The sequence below is a fragment of the Ustilago hordei genome (assembly GCF_900519145.1).
Source record: "Ustilago hordei strain Uho2 genome assembly, contig: UHO2_contig_08, whole genome shotgun sequence".
NCBI lineage: Eukaryota > Fungi > Basidiomycota > Ustilaginomycetes > Ustilaginales > Ustilaginaceae > Ustilago > Ustilago hordei.
The window spans coordinates 507,022-534,629 of record NW_024545262.1 but is presented as its reverse complement, the minus strand read 5'-3'; the positions used below and the strand labels follow the sequence as shown (position 1 = coordinate 534,629).

The 27,608-nt window shown below is 49.5% G+C and overlaps 4 protein-coding genes and 1 non-coding gene across 5 annotated transcripts; 3 read left to right on the top strand and 2 right to left on the bottom strand.

Moving 5' to 3' along the window:
* Positions 1-161: 161 nt before the first annotated feature.
* On the bottom strand, positions 162-2,032 carry UHO2_04288 (uncharacterized protein; the record flags this gene model as incomplete). Its single annotated transcript, XM_041555961.1, has 2 exons — positions 162-1,752; positions 1,875-2,032. 2 exons carry the CDS (start codon positions 2,030-2,032, stop codon positions 162-164), a joined length of 1,749 nt encoding a protein of 582 aa, XP_041411895.1.
* Positions 2,033-9,230: 7,198 nt separating this feature from the next.
* UHO2_04287 (uncharacterized protein) lies at positions 9,231-9,846 on the top strand (the record flags this gene model as incomplete). The annotated part of the gene is made up of 2 exons (XM_041555960.1): positions 9,231-9,614; positions 9,766-9,846. 2 exons carry the CDS (start codon positions 9,231-9,233, stop codon positions 9,844-9,846), a joined length of 465 nt encoding a protein of 154 aa, XP_041411894.1.
* Positions 9,847-11,993: 2,147 nt separating this feature from the next.
* Positions 11,994-12,101, top strand: tRNA-Asp(GTC). The gene has a single exon. It is a non-coding gene; the product is annotated as a tRNA-Asp (tRNA).
* Positions 12,102-24,381: 12,280 nt separating this feature from the next.
* Positions 24,382-25,887, top strand: UHO2_04286 (uncharacterized protein; the record flags this gene model as incomplete). Its single annotated transcript, XM_041555959.1, has 3 exons — positions 24,382-24,528; positions 25,120-25,657; positions 25,706-25,887. The coding sequence occupies 3 exons, from the start codon at positions 24,382-24,384 to the stop codon at positions 25,885-25,887; spliced, it is 867 nt and encodes a 288-aa protein (XP_041411893.1).
* Positions 25,888-26,387: 500 nt separating this feature from the next.
* Positions 26,388-27,188, bottom strand: UHO2_04285 (uncharacterized protein; the record flags this gene model as incomplete). Its single annotated transcript, XM_041555958.1, has 2 exons — positions 26,388-26,694; positions 26,764-27,188. 2 exons carry the CDS (start codon positions 27,186-27,188, stop codon positions 26,388-26,390), a joined length of 732 nt encoding a protein of 243 aa, XP_041411892.1.
* Between the last annotated feature and the right edge of the window lie 420 nt (positions 27,189-27,608).

Sequence of the window (27,608 nt, the reverse complement as noted above, 5' to 3'; positions counted from 1 at the left end):
AACAGAAACATTAACACAGTGCAAGAGGGAAGAGAAAGGGTATCAATACAGAGAGAAAGAACAAAGACAAGAACGACAACCACAACAGGACTGCTGCTGAGTAAGTGAGAAGCATCGCATCGCATCGCGAACGAGCAGCCCACACACAGCTGGAGGTATATTTACAAGCCGGTGGGCGACGATGCGGATGCAGCCTGCTGCAATGCCTGGGTGAGCTGCGAAGGAGGTGTAGAGAGAGTAGGAGTCTGACGCTCGCTCTCCTCCTTGCGTGCAGCGGCGGCGGCCGAAGCAGCAGCAGCGGCAGCTGCGGTGGCGGCAGCGTTCTTGGCGGCTTGCGCCTGGATCTGCTCCTGAGCCAACTGAGCAGCCTGAGCGGCAGCAGTGATCTCCTCTTGGCTAAGGGTGCTGGTGCTGACGGGAGCACGGCCGGTGGCATCTACCTTGGCACTGGCACCACCACCCGACTGGAGAAGCTGCAAGCCGAGCAAGCCATGCGACCCAGAGTGGAGGTAGTGGTATCGCAAGCCGTTGAGGTTCTTGTAGCGCTTGCCACAGGCACCAACCTGGCAGATGTATAGACGGTCACCGAGAGAGATAGGTGCGTGGGTAGCAGGGCTGGCCGGGTCAGGCGACGAGGCAGAGCTGGCCGTTGGCGATGAAGGCGAGCCCAGCGAAGGAGTAGCACCGCCATCCTCAATCTTGATGCCGTCAGCCGACTCGGGCTGTGGCGAGGTCTTGGCCGAGTTGGTGGTGACGTGGATGGTAGGTGGCTGAGCAGCGGCCTGTGCGGTGATGGGCAGGTTGTTCTGGTTGCAGTGACCGTGAAGACGGTGGTACTTGAGACCGTTCATCTGCTTGTAAGCCTTGTCGCAGCCAGGAGCGGGACACTTGTAGGGCTTGTCAATGTTGGCGGCACCGGCACGGAGAGCGTTCTCGAGAGCAATGGTCGAAGCGTTGGTCACCGCACTGGTCTTTTCACGCTTGGCAGGCGGCTGCATCGAGGAAGAAGCAGTGCCGGAAGCAGGGAAGAAGAGGTTGGGTGGCGCACATGAGGGGAGATGGTGCTCGTCGGCGTTGCTCGATCGAATGGACAAGGCCGAGAAGGCGGCAGGGTTGAGACCGTTGGCAAAGTAGCCATCGTCGTCCGCGTCGAGGGATGGTGTGCTGGGAATGGAGCTGCCTGGTGTCGAGAAGGGCGAGTTGGGAGCATAGATGTTCGGGGAGCCAGGAGTGCGTCTACCAACACCACCGTCGATGAGCGCTCTTCTCAAGGACTGGTGAATAGCACCGTTAGGGCTTGCCGAAGAGGCATTGGCGTACTGGCCGAAAGAACGCTTCTTACCCTTGGAGAGTGATGGCGAGCGCATCACAGCTGTGTCGAAAGCCGAAGCCTTGTCGGTGTCGTCATGGCCAGTAGGCGTTGTGACGGTCAAGTCCGAGGTGGCACCAGAAGTGGTAGCGGCGGTGGCCGAAGCGGCAGTCGAGGCAGTGGAGGCGGCGTTCGAGGTTCGTGGGCTTGAAGGCTGCGATGTGGAAGCGGTGGACGAGTCGGAAGACTCGAGCTCGTCGTCGGCAATCATGGCGGGCATCTCGTCATCCTCGAAGCGAACGTGGCACTCCTCGTAGTGCTGGAGAAGATCGTGGAGGTCGTCAAGCTTCTGACCACAGCATGTAAAGTTGCGGCAGAAGGTGGATTCGAGGCGCACGGAAGACGGGGCGACGGTGACGTCGGACTCGGTAGAAGTGCCGAATCTTGAGATCGAGTAGTCCATGATTCTAGAAGGGGAGAGGGGTAAACAGCGACGACAGCGAGCAAGTGTAGAGGGTAAGCTATTGCCCGAAATGTGGTCGAGACGATGAAGATATCAACTTACTCTGAGACATCTTTGCCAAAGGAGACGGCCATTGGCTCCTTGTAGCTCGCGCTACCAACAAAGCTGGAGGATGCGCGGGGTGTGAGGCCACCAGGGCGCTGAAAGCTGAAAGAATCAAGGCGGCTTGGAGCCTGTGCAATTGGAATTGGCGACTGCATCATGGGCTAGGTATGAATCACGACCAGTTGATCGTGATGGAAAGCGGAGAAGGAGTTGATGGTGGGGAGGTGGACGCTGTCGAAAGAAGAAGCTCTAAGCTCTACAGATAGCTGAACAGTGTCGAGTGTCGGAATACCGTTTAGCTTGGCTGACGGCGACAAGGAACAATGCTGAGCAGAGAGAGTTGCTGCTGCTGTTGTTATTGTTATTGTTGTTGTTGTTGTTGTTGTTGTTGTTGTTCGGGTATTGGATTGTTGATAGGATCCAAGCGTTGGTTGCGGGGGTGATGAGACGCAAGGAAGCTGTAGGGTTATGTACGTGTTGGTGTGATGTGATTATAGATGGTGGCAAGCCAACGAGGGAGGGGGGGATGAGATTTTTGATAGGATGCAAGAAGGCAAAGGTTAATATGAGGAGAAGAGGTCGATGTGCTTCCTGTAGGGGAGCTTTTTGGGTATCAGGATAGAGTAGCTGAGGGGTCAGACGCCTGAGTGGTGGCAATGTATGCGGTATGCCTTTTGGGTTGTGTTGGGTGTGTGGGTGCGTGTTGGAGGCTATAGGAGAATAGATATAGAATGGGAAGATGATGATAGGAAAGGGTCGTAGGGATGGAAAGGTTAGTTGAGAAAGAGGGCGAGCGAGAGTGGGTCGAGAAGCAGAAGGAGGCGAAGGAGTGAGACGAGGTAGCCACTGGAGAGCCAAGTGTGACAGCGTTGACGCTGCTGCTGCAATACGCAAGGTAGTTGCTGCGCCGTTTGGGTGGGTTGCGCCTGATGGAGAGCTTCTGGGTAGAATTGGGGCCCTTCAGGAAGAATTGAGATTGAGGCGAAATGCCAGAGGGCAGGTCTGCGCACACGGCACACGAGGGATCAAAGGCACTTATGGAGAGTAAAAGTGGGCGTTAAAGCAGAGGACTGAGTCCAAATCATGGGAGGGGAACGCGTGGAATTGAGTCAGTTTCAGAAGGCGAGGACAGGCAGGAATAAAGGCCAAAGTGACTGATAAACTGCCTTAGACTGTATGGAAGGAGCAACGGCAATCTGGGTGTGGACCGAGAGTGTCAACGGACTTTTCCAAGATGCGAGGCAATGACAGGCCACCTTTTCTTTCGGCAGACTTGGAAGAACTGAAACCTGGCTGTAGAGGTTGCAAGGAACATGAGCAGTCAAACGCATGATGGTTTGGATAGGGTTTGAACGCAGCGCACAAGCAAAGCCGAAAAAGCAGCCGTAGGGAGAATCCCAAAATTGTAAGTCGAAAAGGCGAAGGTGACCAAGAGGAGACTGACCGGATGGGAGCCGCGTCACAACCTCGCCCACTCCCTCACAGCGTAGGCAGGGCAGAATTTCCATCTCTGACGGTGCAGCTCGGATGCCTTTCTTGTTCGATTGAATGGAATGCCATCACAATGGATCTCTAGTTGAGTGGGCTCTATGCCTGTGTGTGAGTGTGCAATGGAAACTGCCGTTGAGACAGAGACACATCAACAAACCAAGCTTCTCTGGTGCATGAACTGGCACAGTTGCAGTTGGACCCTCTTCGAAGGTGGAGCGGCACTCTGCCCCTAATGTTCCCACCCTCTCTTAGACTCGCCTGTTCTTGCGCGCTCCAGCTGTTTTGCCTTTCACATCCTCCCAGCTCATTCATCCATTCATTCGTTTACGATTTTAATTGCGAGGAGCGTCGCGCAGATCCCTGAGCGCCACCAACGCAAATGCTCCTACCCGACCCTCTAAATGATTGCGTCCTTTGTTCACGACTGCGCCCGCTTTGCTCGTCGACCAAAAAAAAAAGGCTTTGTATGTGAGTTTGAATAAAGCCGAATCGCCCTTTGATCGGTTTGCATAGCCCACCAATCGCTCTCATGAAGACAGCTCGCAATCACCACGCTGAAGCGACAAAGGCAAAGGAAGGTCGATGGATATGAATGCTTTGAAATGCTGTAAGTTGAGCTAAGGTGAGAAAAAGGGAAAGCCGTCAGTGGAGCAACGAGTTCCAGCTCAAGTGGCTGCTTCGGATGGGCCAAAAAAGGCGCCTTTGTAAATGTGTCGCCTGCGTTGGCTGTCAGTGCTGCTCATTGCTGGCTGCGAAGCAAAAAGAGGAGTGTCAGAAAGGGAGGGGACGATCATGCCAAAGCCTTTGGAGTTCTGGTTTTCGGGAAAAATTGGGGCCAACGACTAGCAACAGGCACCTGAGCAGTGTTGGCTTCAAGGTGCTGACATTCAATCCACGTAACTCGACCCTACAAAAATGGTCAGGTCGACTCAGAACACTGCTGAAATGCCTTTCTGATGTCCGTCTTCGGAAAAGCACTGCCTGATTGTTTTATTTTATTTTTTCTTCTTTTTTGTTTTCCCAGAAGAAGAAAAACTGCCTGTTTGTTGTTGTTATTTTTTTTATACCTTTTTTTTATGTCTTAATTTTTCCATTTGGCCCGAGAGTGCTGCTTTTGCGGGCTTCTGCTTTCGGCTCAACTCGCATTTCTTCTGCAGCCAGCCAATTTCAGACACAAATGTCCGCTTTCCTCGACTTTGGAACGGTGACAATTACAGCACTGGACCGTCGACGAATGAGAACACTTTCTACAGGGCATTCTCGGGGAAGAAGGGCCCTCACTGCAGGGTCGTTGCCGGTATGCGTCCAAAACAGCAAGCATAGCGTGGCGACCATTCAGATTCGACGGCTTTGCAATCGGGGCAAAAGCCGGTTCAACACTGACAAACACACACACACACACACACACACACACACACACACTCTCTCTCTCTCTCTCTCTATCTCTATTGTCCTCAGCATTCCCGTAAAACAGTCTTGAGTTAGATCGTCAAAGACGTGGCTCACCATTGGCAGTTCAAGGCCAGCGTCCTTTTGATGTTCCATCGTGCAGGAAGTAAGAATGCTCGCTCCCGTCGTTCTTCAGTTCAGGCCATGGTCACTAGCAAAGCCAAACAATCGGAAACAACAGAGCGGCAAGTCCTCGTTTCAGACTGCTCTTCAGCTAGAACTCCGAGAGCGAGATAGGAAGAGAGAGAGACACACACAAATGCACTTCTCACGCGCCCTTTTGCGTCCCTCCCTTTCTATCGCTCTCTGTCTCGCCTGCCGATAAACTTGGCACCCGCAGGCGGCGGAAGTAGAACTCCAAAGTTGGATTTCTTCTGGGCTTATGCTCTGGCTCTGCGCTCTTGATGAGGAGTTCAGCTGCGTGACGCCTTCTCTGCAATGCGATGCAATCGATCTGCAGGGTTTCGGAGCCAAAAAAACTTTGGAGAGTGACTGCATCCAAGGCAAGCAACCAAGCGAGAATTTGGTCGGGACGAAATTGTTGCCTCTTTCTTTCCTCTCTCTAGAATGAATGAGTGAATGAGCTCATACTGACCGCATCTCTCGTTGCGATCCGGAGTCTGCTATCTTTTTGTTTGTACCTCATCCTTTCGAGCTGACAGCGCTCTTAACCTGCTTCCGCATAGGTCATAGGAGCAAGCAAGCGAGAGGAACGGTGGGTCATGCTTAGTGCCGTTCTCGACGGAAACAGCGACAAGATTGACTCTGCCGAAGTCATCATTGTGACGTGCAAATTCGACGACTTGATGAGCTTGGTGTCATCCTCCTGCTGGCAATGCCAGCTAGCTTTCAAGCCACGACAGCAAGGACAGTGTGAACCAATTGCCGATGTTAGTATACAGTGCATTGTCTACGTGCACAAGCCGGCAGTGACAATGAGCCTTGGCTAGAGCTGCCAAGTATCAAGAATCCCGCAAGGGACCCAGTTCTTCTACTTTGCTGCTATCTTCTCGTCACCATTACACTTCTCATTGCGATAACGATTGTATCCGACGGGACCGAGATTGTTTTGCTCGCTATTGCATCTCTTAAGATAGTGGCGGAGCTGCGATTGACAATCAAGTTGACCCGACCCGATCTGTGGAGAGGCCAAGGCAGGCAACATGAACCATCCACTCATCTGCTAGATTAGCCTACACATCGAGGTCAGCCTGTCAGCGGTGTCCGACGGATTGCTCAACCGTCCAAGGAATGTCTGGCATGCCATCAGTGGCATTGATCTAGCTTCTCGGATGCGGTCACATCCAGCAGTACATTTGATGCTCGCTGCAATGCTACACAGCCCTAGGTTCAGTGGTCGCCCTTGCCGCACATGAAGCCGGGATCGTTTCTGATCTGATCAATATAATGCTCCAGCTCCAGCGCGATCTCCTATGGCACCTACCGATCGTATGGGAATTGATAGGAGACGATGATGCAGTCAACAGCTGACCTGGCCACTAAATTGCCCGAGATTAGGGCCTCGCGTGTCATATCCCACTACCACCGCCAATTTGGAGCGAGAGCGAAGAGCGAGACCGTATTGTCTCTAAGCGAGGCGACGGCGGCGAATTTTCTCAAGACACAGCCCGAGCTTACCTGCATCCCAAGCATGAGCAGGACTTGACTCGTCGACCCGCCAGGCAGCGAAAGTGCATATGGTCTAGTTTCGGCCATGTTACGTTGCAACTTGCTTTACATCAACCAAGCTCGTAACTCCAGCCGAGGTGTGACACAGCGAATCACCGCCTGCTGACACCGTTGGGCCGCATTCAGACGAGCTGCTCTCTTCGTCTCGCCGTCGTCAATCATGCAGCCCCCATTAGCCTTTTGCAACCTTGAAATCTTGCTTCTCGCTCAAATACCAACGTGGATTGCTCGCTCGCTAGCTCGCTTCTCCGTTGATGCTTACCGGGGTACTGTACAGTATTGTTACATGCGCAGGCTATATGCACGTTGTAACGGAGTAACCAAGTGGATTGCGCCAAGGAGGATCTAGAGGGAGTCTATACAAAGCAACCCTAGAAATCGAACTTTCTCGTGCGGCATCTATTCGCACGAGAAAGTGTGTATGCGTGACAAGTATGGCCTGAGAGAGTCGCTTAATCCAATCCACAAGGTTCAACTCGTTGGTTTTCATCCTAGCGCATAGCACTCCCACACAGAGGTAAGGCCGTTTGTTGATCTCCCTGTCTTTTCTGCAAAAGTATGGCCATATGCTGCACTTCGGGTGTGGCATGCTTGCTTTAATCGATCTATCGTTCCTCCGTTCGTGCATTACGTCCCAGATAGGCATGAAATTGGAATTGTCACTCCCAGCTGCTCAGTCACCCGCAACCGCAAGCAGGCCTCTTGTGATCATGACAAACTTTCCGATGTCCATCATCTGATCCAACAGATCCAGAAGTGCTATCGTCTCGGCAAATAGAGCTCTAGGCGAAATCGATCTCATGGGAAGCAGATGCGCTGACAACGATAGTGAGTAGCAGGTCCCTTGTCGGGGAACACATTTGAGACCTAGCGTGAGAAATGCGCCTCCTGTCTTCGGATCGTTCTGACGGCCAAGTTTCATGCGCAGTCGATAGCACAGGTCAAAGCATGGTACATACGCCAGTTGAAGTGGCTCCATCTGTCTCCAAACCTTTGCTACTTGGAAGCGGCGTTGGAATCAATGGCCAAGAAGATCGAGCCCAGTCGGGCAACTTCATAGACTTGCTGAAGGAAACGATCCAATATGATGATGCGAGTTGACGTAAGCGGATACAAAAGAGATCGGGCAGAGCCGATCTGATCAGAGATCGGGTACAACTTAGTCCCGCTCGTTGAGAGACATTGTCATTAAGTGGAATGCTCCCACCTTTGGCATATGCCGAAACTTTGTATATATATCAAGCGGGGCGCCACTTTCTTTTCTTAGTCAATCGAGTATATATGTTTCTGCCCTAAAACAGTAGTGACATGGTACTCAGACTCTCCCCGATCGTCAGTTATCGGGTCAAAATTTCTTCACATTCTAACCAGACTAAGCTTGTAGCGTGGCAGCAAATCGGTTGTCGAGCCGCAACAGCCTTCATCAGGAGACTTGTAAAGGAAACCGGCTGCTCATACCTCCCCGGACGGACCTAGGTTCTTTCCTCTGCCCTTAGCCTCCTATAACATGTATTTAGTCCCGCTCTTGGTCAGGAATGTACACACACTACACTATCAGACTATACTTGGGTTCGAACTTTGTTCTTATCGTATTTGACCAGACTCGGGCAACACAAGAATGGATGTCAAGAGCCGAGTCTTGGTGTGGCAAGTGCGAGTATATCCGGCTTGATCAAGCTGAACCGGTAGAACTGCATCGAGCGGATGGAATGATAGTGCGAGGCCCTGCGTGCACCCAACGGTCTAGAGCTCTATCTGTTGGCTTCCCCCTTAACGCCGTCCGCTGTCCGCTGCACACACTTACACGAATTCACCGAAGTCGTCAACGGTGAACCCTGGTGGCAGCTTGTCAAACGTGAGTCTGTAACGAGGGCAAACGCGAGCTGCATGTTTAGCTCAAACCGCTAACTTACGCAGGGCAAGTGAGATTGGACCATGAGAGCTTGCAACGGTGCACGCACGCTCGCCACCGGCCAAGTTCGGACACCGCTGCAGACAAAGACAGTCTTGGCTTTCCCAACAGAAGCACATTTGTGTAACGCTTTTCTACACTAATCAGAAAGTCGGCATGTTGACAGTGAAGACGAGAGCTGCAAGCCAAATTTGTGAGCAAGGGAACGCTTTGCTCCGATGCATCACACCGAGCCTTGATTAGCTTCTTGTGCATGACAACAAGCACAGCCGCACAGCGTGGCTGCAAAGACCCACTAATCATGCTGCCGCGGCCAACGCTACCGCTGCGAGCTTTTTGAGTACTGTTGCATGATGGAATCTGGGTATGAGCTGGTTTAGCAGATTCCATTAAAAACACAACGCTTTGGCCTTGCAATGCCGATTGCCAGCCGTTGCTCAACTCGTATGAGCTAACGGCTTGGAATGCCAAGGCTTATGGCAAGGAGAGCACGAGGAACGCATGAGCGAACACGGGCCCGGCTTCGTTCATGCCGAGATTGGCATGACACGAGACAGCTCCAGCACCTTGATCCCTCCTTTTCCCAAGCAGTGCTAGTACGGCAAGTCGGCACACGTTCCGCAAAAGTGGAGCATCCTCAAACCACCGTATCTACCTGATCGTGATGATCTCGTGGACTTGAAGTGGCGCCGGCCGGAAGAAGGTGTTATTTCTGTGGTCTTGACCCCTTGAGCATCACTGCGTCCTCCTACACTCGATGCGATTGTAATCTGTCAACGGTGTCTATGTGGCGACACAACATGAGTTGAACAATGCCCGAGAGCCGCTTTCAAAGCAAAGGAATTGTGATTGGACCTTTGTACGGACTGCACGAGCGACATACCAACCACAACACAATCTCTTCGACCGGTCCGAATACAGCCGTCGCAACTCCAGAAGCTCAAGTGTCTCACAGAAGCCAGAAAAGAGGTTTGGAAATGTTTTTTATTTATTTACATTTCGTTCCTGGCCGTCAAAAGATTAGCGACTCAGCCCGACCTTCCGCTCTTCGCGGCGGCAACAAAGTGCTCAAAAGGGTTCCATTGCTGCGAGCGGACTTTGGAAAAGTGGTAGGACTCCTAATCTTTGCAAACAAAGTTACAAACTTCCCGACCCTCATTGGACGGCCCGCTTCGTTCCTTTGCCAAACAACCACTGTGAGCTGGAAAGTTGAAATGCGACGGGGATGAAAGGCGGCAGTTTGTTGCGGACTCACATTGTGATTGACATGTGTAGAGACCCTGCCTTACTCAAACACTCGCCGACACGGGCCAATGATCATTGAATGACAGCTCGTCCTTTCCAAAGGCTTCTCCTCGTCAACTTCAAGTGCGCGGCAAATGGTTCAACACCTACATCGCTGGTGTAGACTACGAAGACGGCAAGTGAGGTGTCAGTAGAAAGGAACAGGTCTCGACTCTCACTTTCGTGACGAGATCAAGACTCTGGTTCCTACGACAAGAACCTGGTTGTGTATCACAGCGTCAAACATGGAGCCATACGAAGCTACCTCTACGCTTCCAAAAGGTCACTTGTCACCAACAAAAACAGACCCAGAAGCAACAGCCTGGCTTTTGCTTCATTCTAATGGTAGGTTTGATCCCCGTCCGGGTTTCTTTGGGCTCTCCAAAGAGTGGGCTTTCCAACGCTGCTGCGGTCAGTTGATGACTTAAGAATACCTTTGATGGTCAGCAACGTAATGAGAGGAAGGTTCGACCGTTCCGACAACTTGGCAAGCAGAGACCAGATCATTGTCTGAAGAGATCCGACGAATACGAAATGCTTCCGGTCTGTTTGCCGTATACCTGCTATCACCGTCTATTGTCTTTGTCTCCGAACGAGTGCTTGACATGTCTATTGTCTCCTTGGCCAAGCGACTCGACAAGCCATCGACTGCCCGAGATAGTTCGCTGGATGCGTCCGTAGTTACGCTCAACATGGACGCCCCAACCGGGTGTCTAGCAGTGCGACCGTCCATCGGGAACCGCGACCTCCTAAGTTCATGCTCCTCCTTGGGAAGCTGACACGACGACCGAGCTTACCTTCAGTTGTTGCCAAGGTCCTGCGACCTGGGTTTGAGTTTGCGGTTTGGTTCTTGGAATGCTGAAATGCTCCGCGGCGAGATTCACGAAATTCTCCTTTCGAGCTCCCTGGATTTCAAGATCATCTCGACCAAAATCTCTCCTTTCCCATCCAAGCAACTGGTGCGAACTATACTACTACCTTCTCCTCTTGCTGCAGCTTCCGTCCTCTCATGGACTGTAGGCTGCATGGGTGCTCGGCTGTGCAAAGGAGATGCTGTAGATCCGCTGGCGCATGAAGAGTGACAGAGAGAGAGCCAGAGTGAGTGATGGGTGAGGCTATAATCGATCGGGGACAACGATATGTGCTCGGTGATTTCGCCTTTTCGGCGCCGATTGGATTCAGCATCTTTCCTCGGAGCGAATTCCCTTCTCGTCGGTCAGGATTGACCTTGCCGCATGGACAACACGAAAGGAGCTAGTCTACGCTCGGCAGCCATGACCGGTGGTCTGCGAGGTGTTCCGCTGTGCAAAGGTTGACCAGTCAGCTTGATTGAGTGCACTTACGACCTTTACTCCGCTCCGGGAAGCACGACCAACTTTCATCACCTCCGCCTTCTCCGTTGCTATGATTGAATGGAGGCCTCTTCCTGAGTGCCAACTCTGCCCGAAGTAATCTAGACGTCAAATTATTTTGTCGTAGATCTCGACTTTATTCGCCTCTCTCAGTGACACCCTTTGCTTGACCCTTGATGCGACAGCAAGTTTGAGTTGTTGATAGCATCTTCAGTTGTCCGTGCAGCCGATGCCTGATACAGCTCGAAGCGCAAGTACGGATGCGCAACCGCAAAGTCGAAGCTTTCCTACCAATCAGAAAGCATAGAAACGAGGAACCCAGTTATATGTCTCGGAAAGTTTACGTTCTGCCACGCGAAATATTATCCGAGGTTCGAGGATTTCATCACTTTGCGTTGATCACCCTCCTCGGCAGGTCTGCCAAATCTCATTGTGATGCATCATCCTGAACAAAGAGCTTGAGAGCATAACCGAACTTGATCGTGCCATCTCATCCATCCGCAAAACCGTCGCTAGCTTCCGGCGACCTCGTAGCCGAAGGTCGCTACGAACTGCAATGTAATTCTCCCCCCGTCCTGATTTCGCCGTATGGTGTAGAGGTGATGACGAAACCGCATTAGACTCTTCCCCAAACCGTATCATTGGGATCTTCTCGGCTGTGTGAGAGGAGATGGTCTCTCGGTGACATCAGTGGATGGTGTTGACCGGTCGATAGTCTTATGAATGCACAGACCTGGAGGTCAGATGGGGCCTACGAAGCTCTAGTTTGCAGCGCGAGGCATCGGTCTTGGCTCCCGTAAGACGCATAGCAGGAGCTGACTTGTGTATGTGTTCGAAGTGCACGAGAATGAACAAGGGCTTGAAGATCAGTCTTCGGTAGCAGCGTAAAATTTGGTATTAATATTTTGTCAATAATCCTTATGATTTGCATCAAATGGATCCGAATTAGTTTAGTGGCTATGACGGCGCCTTGTCATCTTAGGATGCTCATATATTCTCCGCGCAGATAATACGGCGCAGACCCGGGTTCAATTCCCGGATTCGGAGAATTTTTTTTAACCTTTGGACATCAACAATTTTTTTGACTCTGTCTACGCGGAATAACGAGGGGATTGCCCTCCAACTTTTTCGAGCAAGATATATCAAGAAATGGATGAGTTATGGCGATTTAAAAGTTTTTGAGATGGTGTCAGCCCCTGCTGACCCTACTCTCAACAGTTGTCAACCCATGCAGTGTAGTTCCTTGTAATTGAGACAGCATAAACAACTTACCTGATGGCTCATCAGACTTTGGTGCAAGCCCCCAGCTAGCTTTTCCAACCCTGTTCAGCTGCAATGCAGTGCAATGAGCACCAATAGTTATAACCCAACTGTATCACTAGTTTTTTCTTCTTCTGCTTCAATCCCACCCAAGAACCTTGCCTTTTGATCTGTCTTTGAACAGCACTCACCACTTAGTGCAAAGCTGGGGAGCCTTCGCCATAATCCTGGGCAAAACTGGCAATCATACAACCAACTTCATTTAGGAGCATCTTCAGCTACCTTGTCCATATCACTGTTTTTTGGCCCTGAAGGCAACATGTGCCTGCTGCTTTCTGCACAGGTTTTGCCCCTCTGCTCCTACCTCGTTCTGCCCTTCTTAGCTGTCGCACAGTTTGATAGTCACCGAGTATCTCGACAGACCGACCTGGGTTTCAGGCGCGAGACCCCTGACACATGGGTCTTGTTACCGGAGTAGAATCAGCAGGAAAGTAGAGTTCCAACAGGGATCAGTAAGATTGGTAGGATCAACAACTCTATGACATAACTCATTGTGCTCAGTAGGAACACAGGTCCTATTACAGGAGTCAGTAGAATCAGCAGGATCACACTTGCTACAACAGGCCTCATGTGAATCAATTTGAGAGAAACCTCTATTGCCAATACAGCAAGGGGATGACTGAGAACAAGGGAGGAGTTGCCACCATATGAAGCAGGGACCTTGCACAACAATGAAGTTGGTGCAGGCAGATGGGTGCTGGTGACAGGAGGGAGATGAAAGGATGCAGGTTGCCACTCAGATGAAGTGGGAATGGCCCCTGACAATGATGAAGCAGCACAAGGGCCATCCATCCATAGGAAGAGAGGAAAGCAGTGCCAATGAGCAGCAGCCCAACATGGATGGAAAACAGTAGGAAGGATGAGGAGGAGACATAGGGTTGAGGAGGCCTCACAGAACAGGAGCAGTGTCACAGGTGATGCTGTGAGGATGGTATATAACCATGCTCCTCATCATAGCAAGTGAGTGGATGGCCATCCACTCTACACCATACATTACTAGTTATAGCTTTCACATAAAGTATACATTAGTATTTCGTCAAGCAGTAGCAATTGTAAGACATTGCTCCTAACATAGCATGTGTGTTGTATCACTGCTCATTGACAGTCCAAAGGCGGTTCATAGCAACCAGCAGATCACATATTCGGGTGAGGAAAGTCATAGAGGCCTTTCTATGACATAACTCGACAAGAATAATAATACACAGCACATTACCACATATCTCAACAGGATCTGTAATAGATGCTTTTCTACTACAGATATCAGGTTTCAGGTACGAGACCCCTGACAGCATCCCCCACAGATCTTGTAAGGGGACATATGGTACCGATGCTGGGTTTGACACCTGATGAAGTAGGGGCCTGGCACAATGATGAACTTGGCCCACAAGGATGGGTGCCATCACCAGGAAACAAGATGAAAGAGAGTCACTTTGCCACTCCAATGAAGTGGGTGTGGCCCCTATCAACGAAGAGGCAGCATGAGGACTCCCCACTCACAGGGAGCAGGAGGAACTGTGCTAAAAGAGAAGGGGCCTTGTAAAAGAGCCGAGAGGAGGAGAAGCAGTGTCAGATGAGTCCACATAGGGTAAGAGCAGTGTCACCAGCAATGCTGCAAGAACATCTATATAATACACACATGCTCTTCATTGTAGCAGTGAGTGGATCCTTATCCACTCTACCTTACACATTACTAGCTCTAACTTCGACTTAAAGTATACTTAGTAGTTTTCTGTCAACAGTTGCAATTGCAGAGCATTGCATCTACTTAGTATGTGTGTTGTATCACCACTTTTGATGTCATCTGAAGGCAGTACTTCCTGCAGTCCAGATATTGATCAACACCAAAGGTGGTTCATACTGTGGTCTGGTTCTCTCAATCTCATACCAAAGGCAGTCATCCACTGTGGTCTGGGGATCAATCAATCAATCAATCAACACACTGGACACTTGTGTCAAGACAAACACATTCACACCAGATCTTGGTGTTGTCCAACAGGAAACCATTGGACATTGATTGTGCCAAGCTACCTCTGAGTGGAGTGTCCACAGTGGTTAGTCAGAATCTGTGATAACTCTCAGTTACAAGCTATTTGAGCAAAAAGGAGGATAGAAGGCTTCTACAGCAGATTCTGGCAGGAACAGTAATAAAAGGCTTCTACAACAGATTTCACCGAGACTGAATTTAATTGACCTCTACCACATATTTCGGGTTCTAGGTGCGCTGTCATAGGAGCCGGATGCACAAGAGACAGGAAGAAGTTGAAGTCATATGAAGGAGTGCAGAAATCACAGGATTGGGCTAAACGAAAGCTTAAGGAAGAGTTTGCTGAAATCAGTAGTAGATACATGTCAGGGGTCTCGCGCCTGAAACCCAGGTCGGTCTGTTGAGATACTTGGTGACTATCAAACTGTGCGACAGCTATTGTCTCAGTATTGGTCCTGATGAGCTAGTTGCTTGGTGACTATCAAGTTGCATGTTGACAGCAGGTGACATTCATTGTATATACTGTTGTAGGTTTTGGCTGACCTCTGTGGACACTCCATTCAGGGGTAGCTCAGCATGATCAATATCAATGCTTCAGTTATGATGACACCAAGGTCTGGTGTGAGTGTTGATGATGATGAGGTTGATGATGTTGGTGATAAGGTTGGTGGCATTGGTGATAAGGTTGGTGGCATCAACACGAGTGTCCAGTGTGTTGACTTGATGCTTGAGGTGATCCCTGGACCGCAGTGGACTACTGCCTTTGGTTCTATCTATATCCAGACTGCTAACCTGCTATGGGGCGCCTTCGGACGTCAGGTAGTGGTGATACAACACACACACTATGATGAGGAGCAACCTTGATAGATTGCTGCTATGCTGACTGAAAACTAATGAGTACTTATGTTTCTAAAGTATTGACTAGTTGTATGGTGAGTAGAGTGGATGAGGATCCACTCGACCTTTGATGATGAGAAAGCATGGTTATATACCTCTTCACAGCATCGCCAGCGATGCTGCTCCTGCTCTCTCTCCAGAGAGTACCTTCTTCATCGAGTACTGTTCAGGGGCCTCTCCTGCTTGCTTGGCACCCCTGTGCCTCTTGAGCTGTGTTGACTCCTTTGACACTGCTCCTCCTCCTTGCTATCCTGCTGCTTGTTTGGCACCCTTGTGCCTCCTGAGTGGTGTCGACTCCTTCGACACTGCTCCTCCTCCTCATGACCTGATATCGACTCCTTCGACTCTTGTCTCTCGAGCCCCTGAGTGGTAACCATCTGCATGCTCCTTGAGCTTGGTCCTCTTCGTGGCTGTGCCTGCTCCTTGAGCTTGGTCCTCCTCGTGACTGTGCCTGGCCCTCCTCGCATATGGCTCAGTCCTCCTTTGCATGTGAGTCCATAGGAGTCCATGGTCTCCATGGAGACTGCACTACGACCATGCTCTCTACTGGTATCGACTAGATCTCTACCTGTGCCCCTCTCATATGAACCAGTGACCCTCCTGCTTCCTGAGCATTTAGGCCCATGACAGGGTGCTTCCAATTGATTTTGGTGAGATTGATTGAGTAAGATCTACTCAGTATGTTTCAACTGAGAGTAACCAGACAGCTTTGTTCTGGTAGGTTTTGGCTGACCACCTTGAACACTCCATTCAGAGGTTGTGCAGCACATCTGTTACTCCCTGGGGTGAGAGTGTTACACTCTCCTATACAGCACAAGTGTTCATAGTACTGTTGCCTGATGCTCTTTGACGTTGCCTGGACTGCAATAAGCCTATTGCCTACAGATGACAGGAGTTACTGGACTCCAGGTGTTAGACACCACCTACAATAACTGACTGGCCTGCAGATGTTGAGCAACACTGCCTACAGTGATGAACTGGACCACAGGTGTTGAGAGAACACCACCTACAGTTTCTGACATCTGATGGTGATACAACACACATGTTTGAGATGTCATTGCAAAGGCTTCTTGCTATTGCAATGATATGTAACTAAGTAAGAGTAAGTAAAGTAAAGAGTAGAGTGGATGAGGATCCACTCATATGCTATGGTGAAGTGGTAGTATTTATGTGTCTGGAGGGTGTCATCCACTGCACTGCTCCTGCTCCTCTTGGAGGAGTGTGTCAGGGGTCTCGCGCCTGAAACCCAGGTCGGTCTGTCGAGATACTCGGTGACTATCAAACTGTGCGACAGCTATTGTCTCGGTATCGGTGACTATCAAGTTGTGCAGTGACAGCAGGTGGCGTTTGTTGTATATACTATCGTAGGTTTCGGCTGACCTCTGTGGACACTCCATTCAGGGGTAGCTCAGCACGATCAATATCAATGTTATGATGACACCAAGGTCTGGTGTGAGTGTTGATGATGATGAGGTTGATGGTGTTGGTGATGAGATTGGTGATGTCAATGATAATGAGGTTGTTGGTGTTGGTGATAAGGTTGGTGGTGTCAACACGAGTGTCTGGTGTGTTGACTTGATGCTTGAAGTGATCCCTGGACCACAGTGGACTACTGCCTTCGGTTCTATCTTGATCCGGACCGCTAACCTGCTATGGGCGCCTTCGGACGTCAGGTAGTGGTGATACAACACACACACTACAATGAGGAGCAACCTTTGATGGATTGCTGCTATGCTGACTGAAACTAATATATACTTATGCTGAAGTGATAACTAGTTATGGTGAGTAGAGTGGATGAGGATCCACTCATCCTATTGATGATGAGAAAGCATGGTTATATACCTCTTCTCAGCATCGCCAGCGATGCTGCTCCTGCTCTCTCTCCAGAGAGTACCTTCTTCATCGAGTACTGCTCAGGGGCCTCTCCTGCTTGGCACCCCTGTGCCTCTTGAGCTGTGTTGACTCCTTCGACACTGCTCCTCCTCCTCATGACCTGGTGTCAACTCCTTCAACACTGCTCCTCTTCCTTTGACCAGTGACAGTTCCTTTGACTCTTGTCTCTCAAGCCCCTGAGTGGTAACCATCTGAGCTTGGTCCTCTTCGTGGCTGTGCCTGCTCCTTGAGCTTGGTCCTCTTCGTGGCTGTGCCTGCTCCTTGAGCTTGGTCCTCCTCGTGGCTGTGCTTGGCCCTTCTTTGCATGTGAGTCCGTAGGAGTCCATGGTCTCCATGGAGACTGCACTACAACCATGCTCTCTACTGATCTCGACTAGATCTTCGATACCTGTGCTCCTTCCATATGAACCCGTGACCCTCCTGCTTCTTGAGCATCCAGGCCCATGACAGAGTGTCCCTGTCCTCCTCCTACTCCTCCTCTCCTTGTGTGTTAATCTTCTTGACACTGCCTGTCCTCCTCATGGTACCAATGTTGGTCCTTTCAGCTCATCCCCCTCTCTTCCCAATCCATGGCCATTCCCTTGGCCCCTATCTGATGGCTCTCCCTGACCATGTGACCATCCATATTGTCCCACTCCTGTCCATGCAGTCTACCTTGTGACTGGTTCTTATGTGATCAAGAGCACGTCCCCCCTGTGTGGTAACTGTCATGGGACAGGATGCGCAGGAAGTAAGAAGATCTGAAGTTATATGAAGAGGAGCACAGAAATCATGAGATTGGGCTAAGCAAGAGCTTAAGGCAGAGCTTGCTGAGAACAGTAGTAGAAATGGCTCTATGGCAGAACTCATCAGGATCAGTAGGAACAATGTTGTTACTACAGAGCTCAGTGGGAATGGTAATATCACACTCATACAACAGACCTCACAAGAATCAGATTGAGAGGCACCTCCATCACTGATATGGCAAGAGAAGGATACTGGATGAGGGAGAGGACACCACTAAATGAAGAAGGGGCCTTGCACAACAATGAAGTCAATGCCAGCAGGTGGGCACCAAAGACAAGGAAGTGATGAAAGGGTGCGAGTCACCACCTGGATGAAGTGGGACTGGCCCCTGACAGAGATGAGGAAGCAAGGGGCCTATCCATCCACAGGAGATGAGGGTGCAGTGTCCATGAGTAGCATTACAAGGTGGATGGGGAGTATAGGAGGAACAAAGGGGGAAGCAGTGTCACTGGCAACACTGCCAGACAGGTATATAACCATGTTCCCCATCATAGCAAGTGAGTGGATTGCCATCCACTCTACACCATACAAACTAGTTATCACTTCAGCACAAGTATACATTAGTTTCCAGTCAGCAAAGTTGCAATCACAAGTAGATTGCTTCCATCATAGCACATGTGTTATATCACTGCTCACTGACATCCAAAGGTGGTTCATAGCAACTGGTGGTCCAGATAATGATAGAACCAAAGGCAGTCATCCACTGTGGTCTGGGAATCACCTCAAGCACTCAGTCAACACACTGGACACTCATGTCAGCACCACCAATCATCTCATTCACACCAGACCTTGGTGTCCATACAAGTTCATATACATTATTGATCATGCTGAGTTACCTCTGGATGGAGTGTCCACAGTGGTCAGTCAAAATCTGCAATAGCAAAACCACTATTACATCTTTGGGCAAGAAAAGTCATAGAGGCCTCTCTATGACATACCTTGTTAGAAATAGTAATACACAGCACATTACCACATAACTCAACAGGATTTGTAATAGATGTGTTTCTATTACAGATATCAGGTCTTAGGCGCGAGACCTCTGACAGTAACCTGCCGCTTGCTCTTGAGCTTGGTCCTCTTCTTGGCTGAGCTCAGACCTTCTCCTTGCATGTGAAACCTTTCCCATCATCCTGACCTCCCCCTTGACTATGGAGGTCTTCCCTACCAAGCCTCCCATTGTTTCCTTGTAGTCCATTGGCTTGTTCCATACCAATGGAAGCTTCTTGTGGTGTGTTTGGTGAAATCAACTGGATAGTTGTATTCTGATTGATTTCAGTAAAATCAACCAGACAGATGTGACATGGTTATTGTCAAGTGAAATCAACTGGAAACCCATGATCTGGTTGGTTTCACAATTTTGTGTGCACAAGGCTCCTCATACCTCATTTCGGATCTTCCAGCGCAGCTTCTGTGTGTCACGGGCCTAAGCTGCGCAGAGCGAGGGAAGGCCGAAATGATATGAAGGTAGCGCAGGAATCGTGGAATCGGGTAGATCGTAGGAGCTGCGACAGAGTTCACCAAGATCAGCAGTAGAATCTGCACTATGGCAGATCGCAGCGAAATCGGCACAAGCATTGTCGATATCATGAATCCCACCAGAATCTGTGACAAGCAAGACCATGTGGCAGATTCTGCAGAGATCGGTAGCAAGGATGTCCATATGACAATTCACACACAAGAGGGACTGAGCTCAGTGACATGCAGACAGTTACCACTCAGGGGCCCACAAGACAGGAGTAAAAGAGAACTGTTGCTGGTCAGAGGAAGGAGAGCTGTGTAAAGGACACTGGTGAGAGGGACATGAAGAGGAGGAGCAGTGTCGATGAAGTCAACACAGCTCAGGAAAGACAGGAGGGTCAAGGCTGGACCTGGAGGAGGTGTCTCCTGGGAGATCCCTGTGCAGTACTCGATGAAGAAGGAACTCTCTGGAGAAAAGGGAGCAGGAGCAGTGTCACTGGCAATGCTGCGAAGAGGTATATAGTCATACCTCCTTGTCACAAATGGTCAAGTGGATCCTCATCCACTCTACTCATCAAACAAACTAGTATTACTTCAAGCAATAAGTATCATTAGTTCACAGTCAGCATAGTAGTAATCAACAGATTGCTCTTCATCAAAGTGCATGTGTGGTATCACCGTTTCCTGATGTCCAAAGGTGGTTCATAGCAAACCAGCAGTCCAGATAACAATAGAACTGAAGGCAGATGGCCACTGTGGCCTGGGGATCACTTCAAGCATTAGCCAACACACTGGACACTCATGTTGGCATCATCAATCCATACTCACACCAGACCATTGGTGTCAACATCAAGCTCACTTAGAGTCATATCATAGTCTGATCGTGCCGAGCTACCTCTGGATGGAGTGTCCACAGTGGTTAGTCGAAATCTGTCATAACAATAATACAACTACAGATTCTAATGAGAAAGGTGACAGAAAAGGCTCTGTCGCATATTTCACTAAGAATTGAAATACCATTAGTGCTGTCACATAATTCGACAGAACTGGTGATAGTACTGATACTGCTACTGATCTCAGGTTTCAGGCACATGACTGCTGACATTAGAGTGGATCGTTCAAGCAGCACCCCACAATCGCGATGATGGACCAAGGCCTCAATGATAAGCTTGACCAGCTTCTAGCACTATTGGAAGCCCAACTCGAGCTCACCAGGCAAGGCCAATGAGAAGAGTGACTTCGCTGTGCTCACCTAAGAGGAGAAGAGACGATTGAGTTCTTGCAATCAGAAGATCAAGCAGGAGGAGATGAATCCATGCTAGGAGACCCTCAGACTCCTACACCAGCATCATGACCAAGATGATCGGTTTCGTTTGCTGCCATAGATGAGCAAGATGATGCTAATTACGAAAAGTATGCATCGCCCACCAGGCCAAGGTACTACAAACCCAGGGAGGATCCATATAGTAGGACTAGGACAGAACCTTATGCCTCATACTCGGAGGAGGATCCTAGTGTATTGGCAGATCTTTCTCAATCAAAGCCAATCGCCACACCTTTTCCTAAGTTTAATCTGCGAGATGTGGAGATATTCATTCTCGAAGCCGAAGCCTGGTTTAAGTTTAACCAGGTATATGAGCAAACAAGAATGATCAACCACATGGGCTCTCAATTGGAAGGGAATGCACAGGAGTGGTGGACCTCCAAGCTCCAAATTGACAGGGCATGTGAAGGAAGGTTATTCAATGATTGGCACTACTTTACAGAGCAGCTGTCAGAACAATTCAATCCCCGGAATGCTAGAATGGAAGCCTACAACAAGCTGTTGGCTCTCAAACTCTCTAGCGATTCACCCAGTGCTGCCACACGCCATGTGGAATGTTTCAGAGACTTGGAAGGACAAGTCAATCTGGATGATAACAAACTCATCATTGACTTGTTCAGAGGCAGTCTCACATGTAGTCTGCAAGAAAAGTTTGAGTGAAACCTGCCTGCAAAGAGGTGGGGATGGTACTGAGAGGTCGAAGATATCGACTGACAGAGGATGCTGCTACAGCAGTCCTCTGCTAGGCACCCAAGCGCTGCTCCTCCATGATTGAACCTGGGAATCCAACCAATGCCACCTGCTCAGAGCTCATTCCCCATTCAGCAACTGGCACAAAGAAACTCTGCTTGAATGCCAGCACCAATAACAGCCGGAAGCCTGAGCAGACCAACCAACTGGCTGCTACCTCAGCAGCATGTACCAGGCCTGAAACAAGGAGGCCCCACAGTACCAGGCAATAGCACCTGCCATATCTGCAAAGGCATCGGACATTGGGCCAGAGACTGTCCAAGCAAGAAGGCAGATCCTCTGGGCCCACGACCTTTGGGCCCAAGAGTCATGGTAACCATGGAAGACCCCTTTGAAGAAGGGGCCACCAACTCAGGGGATGGGCATACAGGCAGTGCTGAAACAAGCAACCCTGATGACCTAGACTTCAGTCAATACCAAGTTCCTAATGACATTAATCATGAGGAATCCCAAGATGATGACGACGAGGGAAACAACAGTGGGGTGATGCACTGATGGTGTGCATGGCTCTACAAACCTCCTCACCATCGTTGTGTATATATCAAGATTGCCAAATATGTTTCTCCACCAGCAAAGGAAAAGCAGTATTAGAGCTTACAGGAACAGTCCAAGACCATCCTGCTCATATACTCACCAACACTGGTGCTGGATTGTCCATAGTTTCAGATTCCTTTATCAGTAAGTACTTAATACCAACAAAACCCTCAAAAACAAGATCGATTCATGGTGTCACTGGACACCAGCTCGTTATCAATAGCGCCATGACTGTACAGGTGGTTATTGGCAAGCACAGCCTAGGTGTAGTCAAAGTATCGGTAGCCGATACCGCCAACTACAACCTTATATTGGGATTCACCGAGCTCAGAAGGCTCAAGCCCACTATATGATGGGACACAGGCCAACTAGAGTTCAAGTCCCAGGACCGAAAACAACCCCCTGAAGCCGCCGCAACTAGGGGCCTACAATCAAAAGCATCGAAATCGGTCATAGTAGCAGAACTGTCACAGAATTTGACGAAAGCTGCCACAACAGGCAAGCAAAAACAGGAGCTTGCCATAAGAGACAGCTTATCACCAATTTCAACGAAATCTGTGGTAATGGGCTCCTACGAAGAAAAAATGGCATGACCAACCATGCATGGAAATGAGTTCATCTCAGCGAAGCACTTACTTCAGGCAGTGTTAGAGGACAGACCCATAGGGTTCATGTTATTGGAAGTACCACCCTCATCACTCCCGGCCTTCGGTTTCATTCCTACCGGCACCGATAAAGGAGTAGAGATCGAGGTTGAGATCGAGAAGAAGGTGATGGCAGCAGATATACCAAAGCCATACCAACACCTTCATGATGTGTTCGATGAGGTGGAAGCAGACAGGCTTCCCCAGCATACTGAACATGATCTTCACCTTGAACTAATGGAAGGAAGTCAACTGCCTCAAGGCCTGTTGTATCTCAAAGGGCCGAAAGAAATGTCTGAATTGAGGAAGTATCTGGACGAGAACCTTGCAAAGGGGTTCATACAACCATCGAAGAGTCCAGCAAGGTCACCTGTGCTCTTCATACCTAAGAAAGATGGAGGTCTCAGACTTTGTGTGGACTATTGGGGACTCAATGAGATTACCATCAAGAACAGGGCTCCGTTGCCCCTCATCGAGGAGCAACTGTTTCTGCTCTGAAAGGCAAAGATCTATTCCAAACTAGATCTCCGAGCAGCATACAACCTCATTTGCATCATGAAAGGAGATGAATGGAAAACAGCGTTTGGTACACAATTGGGATTATACAAGTACCTTGTGATGCCATTCGGGTTAGCGAATGCACCAGCTCATTTCCAATCATTCATCAACATCATCTTCTGAGACATCATCGGAGTATATGTTGTTGTATACTTGGATGACTTCCTCATCTTTAGTGACATGGAGGAAGCACATGTGCAACATGTCACTGAAGTTCTCACCCATTTGAGAAACAATCAGCTGTTTGCTAAGCTGTCGAAGTGTGAGTTCCACACCATGACAGTAGAATTTCTAGGGTATATCATCAAACCCACAGGGGTAGAGATGGATCCTGAGAAAGTATGGACAGTCAAGGAGTGGCCAATGCCAGAATCAATCCATGATATCCAGAGATTCCTTGGCTTTGCCAACTTCTACAGGCAATTCATTGCCCACTTTGCTTGAATCGCCAAGCCACTAACATCACTGGTGAAACCAACTGAATGCTTCAGGAAGTTTGAGTTGCTGGAGGAAGCTCGACAAGCTTTCCACAAACTCATCCAAGCATTCATGATGGCTGGAGTACTTTGACACTTCAATTACCACCTTCCTACAAGGCTGGAAACAGATGCAAGCGATTTTGCCATCACTGGAGTGCTCAAACAAGAGCACAAGGGACATTGGCACCCAGTAGCATTTTATTCAAGGAAGATGTTGTTGGCTGAGAAAAACTACAAGATCCACGACAAGGAGCTCCTAGCAGTGGTTGCCTGCCTCACTCAGTGGTGACACATGCTAGCAGGACTTCCAAGTCAGTTAGTCATTCTCACAGATCACAAAGTGCTCAAGTACTTCAAGTCGCAACGTCGCATCACTGGCAGACAAGCAAGATGGGCAGTATTGTTAGCAGATTTCGACTTTGTGCTACAATATTGACCAGGAGACAAGGGTGGTGAACCCGATGCTCTCACCAGACAAGCTGATATGCAGCTGGTCAGTAAAGAGCAGGAGCATAATGTTCGACAACTATTGCCCCCCTGGGTGTTTGAACAAGTTGAAAACAAGATCACAACAGGGAGCAAGCTGCAGCAGATTTCAGCCGAAAATGTAATAGCAAGCATGATACCACCGATTTCAGCAGAATCGGTTCTAACTGCATGCTCAGGCAACAATTCCGTATTAGTGGCTCCCATCCTCACGATGGAGTCTATAGCCATGAAAGGAATCAAAGATCTGGCCAGAATCTTCCAGCCTCTGGATCCCGAGCTTCAGGAGATTCATCTAAGGAAGCCATTCGAGATCAGAGATGACTTATGGTATAGTGGCGGATGGTTGGTTATCCCCAAGGTAACAATGCCAGGGAGAACCAATGACCATTGTTTGCGAAGTGCCAAAGAAGTTGATGGACAGTTGTTGTCTGTAGAACACTTGCAATTCATGGTCATGTCTCAATGTCATGATGGCATCACAGCTGGACATGTGGGGCAAGATGCTACCATTAAGTCAGCCCAACGACACTATTGGTGGCCAAACATGTCAGCCTGGATTGCTGATTATGTCGCAAGTTGCCAAGTGTGTGCCAGATACAAGGCTCCTCGCCATCGCCCATATGGCTTGCTGCAGCCACTCGCTACTCTGGACAGACCATGGGGCTCTATATCCTTGGATTTTATTGAAGGATTACCACCATCAAAGGGATATGATTCAATCCTGGTCATTGTTGACAGATTGACCAAGTTTGCTATTCTGGCCCCTACATACAAAACAGTCACAGCGAAACAGACTGCTGTGCTACTATGGCGTTATCTGGTTAGACACTTCAGTTATCCAGATCACATGGTCTCGGACCGAGGCAGGCAGTTCATCTCGGGAGCATGGAAAGCATTTGCCAATCAAATGGGTATGAAACATTTGCTCAGCACTGCTTATCATCCTCAGATGGATGGGCAAATGGAAAGGGTCAATCAAGTAGTAGAGCAGTACCTTCGTATGTACTGCAACTATGAACAGAATGACTGGGCCGGCTTGCTCGACACTGCAGCATTTGTGTACAACAATACTGTACACAATAGCATCAGTGTCTTGCTGTTCTTTGCATGTTATGGATGGAACCTGAAAGCCCATCCTGACATTCCTCAACAACTAGGAGTGAACAACCCTGAATGTTCTGAATACTTGCTTGATGGTAAAGAGCACTGCAAGTATCTTCAAGAACAGATCAGGGAGGCACAGTGTCATACTGTCAATCATTATAACCGAAGACACAAGGACATAGAATTTAAGGTTGGCAACATGGTCTACATCAATCACAAGAATTGGAAGACCAGGCGACCCACACCAAAGCTGGACACCAGATTCACAGGACCTTATCTGGTACAAGAAAGGGTGGGCCAACGAGCCTATAGAATCACATTGCCAGCAACCCTCAGAGTTCATGATGTGTTCCATGTGTCCTTGCTTGAACCAGCAAGGAATAGTTCTATTCCTCAATGATCGACACAACCAATCATACCATCGCTACCAGACGAGGATCTTGACTTCGAAGTTGAAGCCATTGTCAGCAAGCGTTCACACAATGAGGTGACAGAATACAAGGTGCTTTGGAGGGGGTATCCAGAGGAGGCTGCCTCTTGGGAACCATTGTTGAATCTCAACTGTCCTGACCTCATCCGGGAGTATGAGGTTTCGGTGGGGGGACGAGGCTAACAAGCACGAGCACAAGGAGAAGGAGAAATTGGTAAGAAGAGGGTTAGAACCAATTTGAGTGAAAAATGTGAGAGGAGGGGAGTTGTTACAGACTACACAGAAATCTGTCACAGTACTAATGGTATGGCAGATTTCAGGAAGAGGACCTGAAAACTACTCTCACCATACAAGAGGAGGGTCAAGAGCATGGTACTCAACAGCCAGGCTCATAATCAACATCACAAGAGTCAGGCCACAGACTCAGTTCAGGAAACAAGGGCATCGACATTACAGAAGGAGACATGTTGCTACATGTTGACATAGGAAGAGGGAGGAGGAGGAGGGGCAAGTGACAAATGGATCACCAGTTCCTCCTCAGTAGGGGTGACCCACTTGTGAAGGAGGTCTGGGGGACCACCAGACTCCGTGACAGACTCGTGAGGCTGACACTCTGAGTACAGTTGGTCATGATGCTTGACATATAGCTGGAGTGTATGGAGGAGGGAACTTACCAATTCCTGTCAGTGTAAGTGCCACACAACCTGCATTGCAGCCACCCAGCCATGGGTCATCACTAGGTTGGTGGTTTGTTCATCTGACCAAACCAATCCAGGACCATATCCATCCGCTACAGTTAAGTGTGCACATTCTACCTGATGAGACCCACGAGGTTGCAAACTTGGAGTCCCATCACTGGTGTAATCCATGCCGGGATGAGCTGGGATGCTATGCTCGCAGTGACCCAACCTGGCTAGGTAACAGTGCATGCAGGCACAAGGGATTCGAGTATGTTCACCAAACGGGTTGGTAAATGCAGATGCAAAGCAGCTAAAACGAAGAAAGGAGATCATCAGTATTGGTTCAGAGTCGAAAGCAAAGTTTGAGAAGTGTGCTTACAGAATGCCTAAGTTGAAGCAGTGTCGACACTGCCAACTTGGCCATGGCATGCAACCCTCTGTGAGGCGAAGCATGACTAAACAGTGAAGACATTTAGCTGGTAAGGAACCAACCGGTATGTCCCAGTCTGGAGGGTAGTAATGGTCAGTGACCCAAGTCAAGAGCTCGGCTGTGACAAATTGTACTGACCACCCAGCAAGTTCACCATTGCTGGGAAGGTGGCAGTCTGGAGGAGGAGGAGGAGGGGTCCAACGAGCCACCCAGTGGGGAGGTGGAGTCAAAGGTTGGACCACCAGCCAATATACCAGAGTCTCAGGCTGAGGAGCCAACAGGATCATGTCAATCACCTCATCGGCAGCAGGGGGTGGAGTGGGAGACCAGGCCAATTCGGCCTCCCAAACTGCTTGGTGCTCTGGAGTTGTCATCTCTGGCGCAGCATGTCACGAGTCGACCTCGTACAGGTCGATGGCTGGAGAATCTGGGGAAGGGTCATTCCCCATGGGGTTGGGAACAATGGGAGCCAAGTATGGGGAAGGGAGGGGAGTGATGACTGCATTGTCATCCATCCCCAAGAAAAGAGGCTCCAATGGTGAACGAGCCACTGGAGAAGCCAAGGGAATGGCAGACGAAGGAGGAGACAGAGGAGTGGCTGTTGGAGCTGATTCCTCATGTGGACGTAGTCGAGGAACAATCCGATGACAACTGGAGGTGGGAGTAGCATCATTAGTGGAGGACCACGAACAAGTATTGTAATGAGAACTCATACTGATGATGAGTAGATGGAACAAGATGGTAGTATGACTTAGACATGGAGCAAAACATGCCTCGATGGAGCTCAGCTCTTA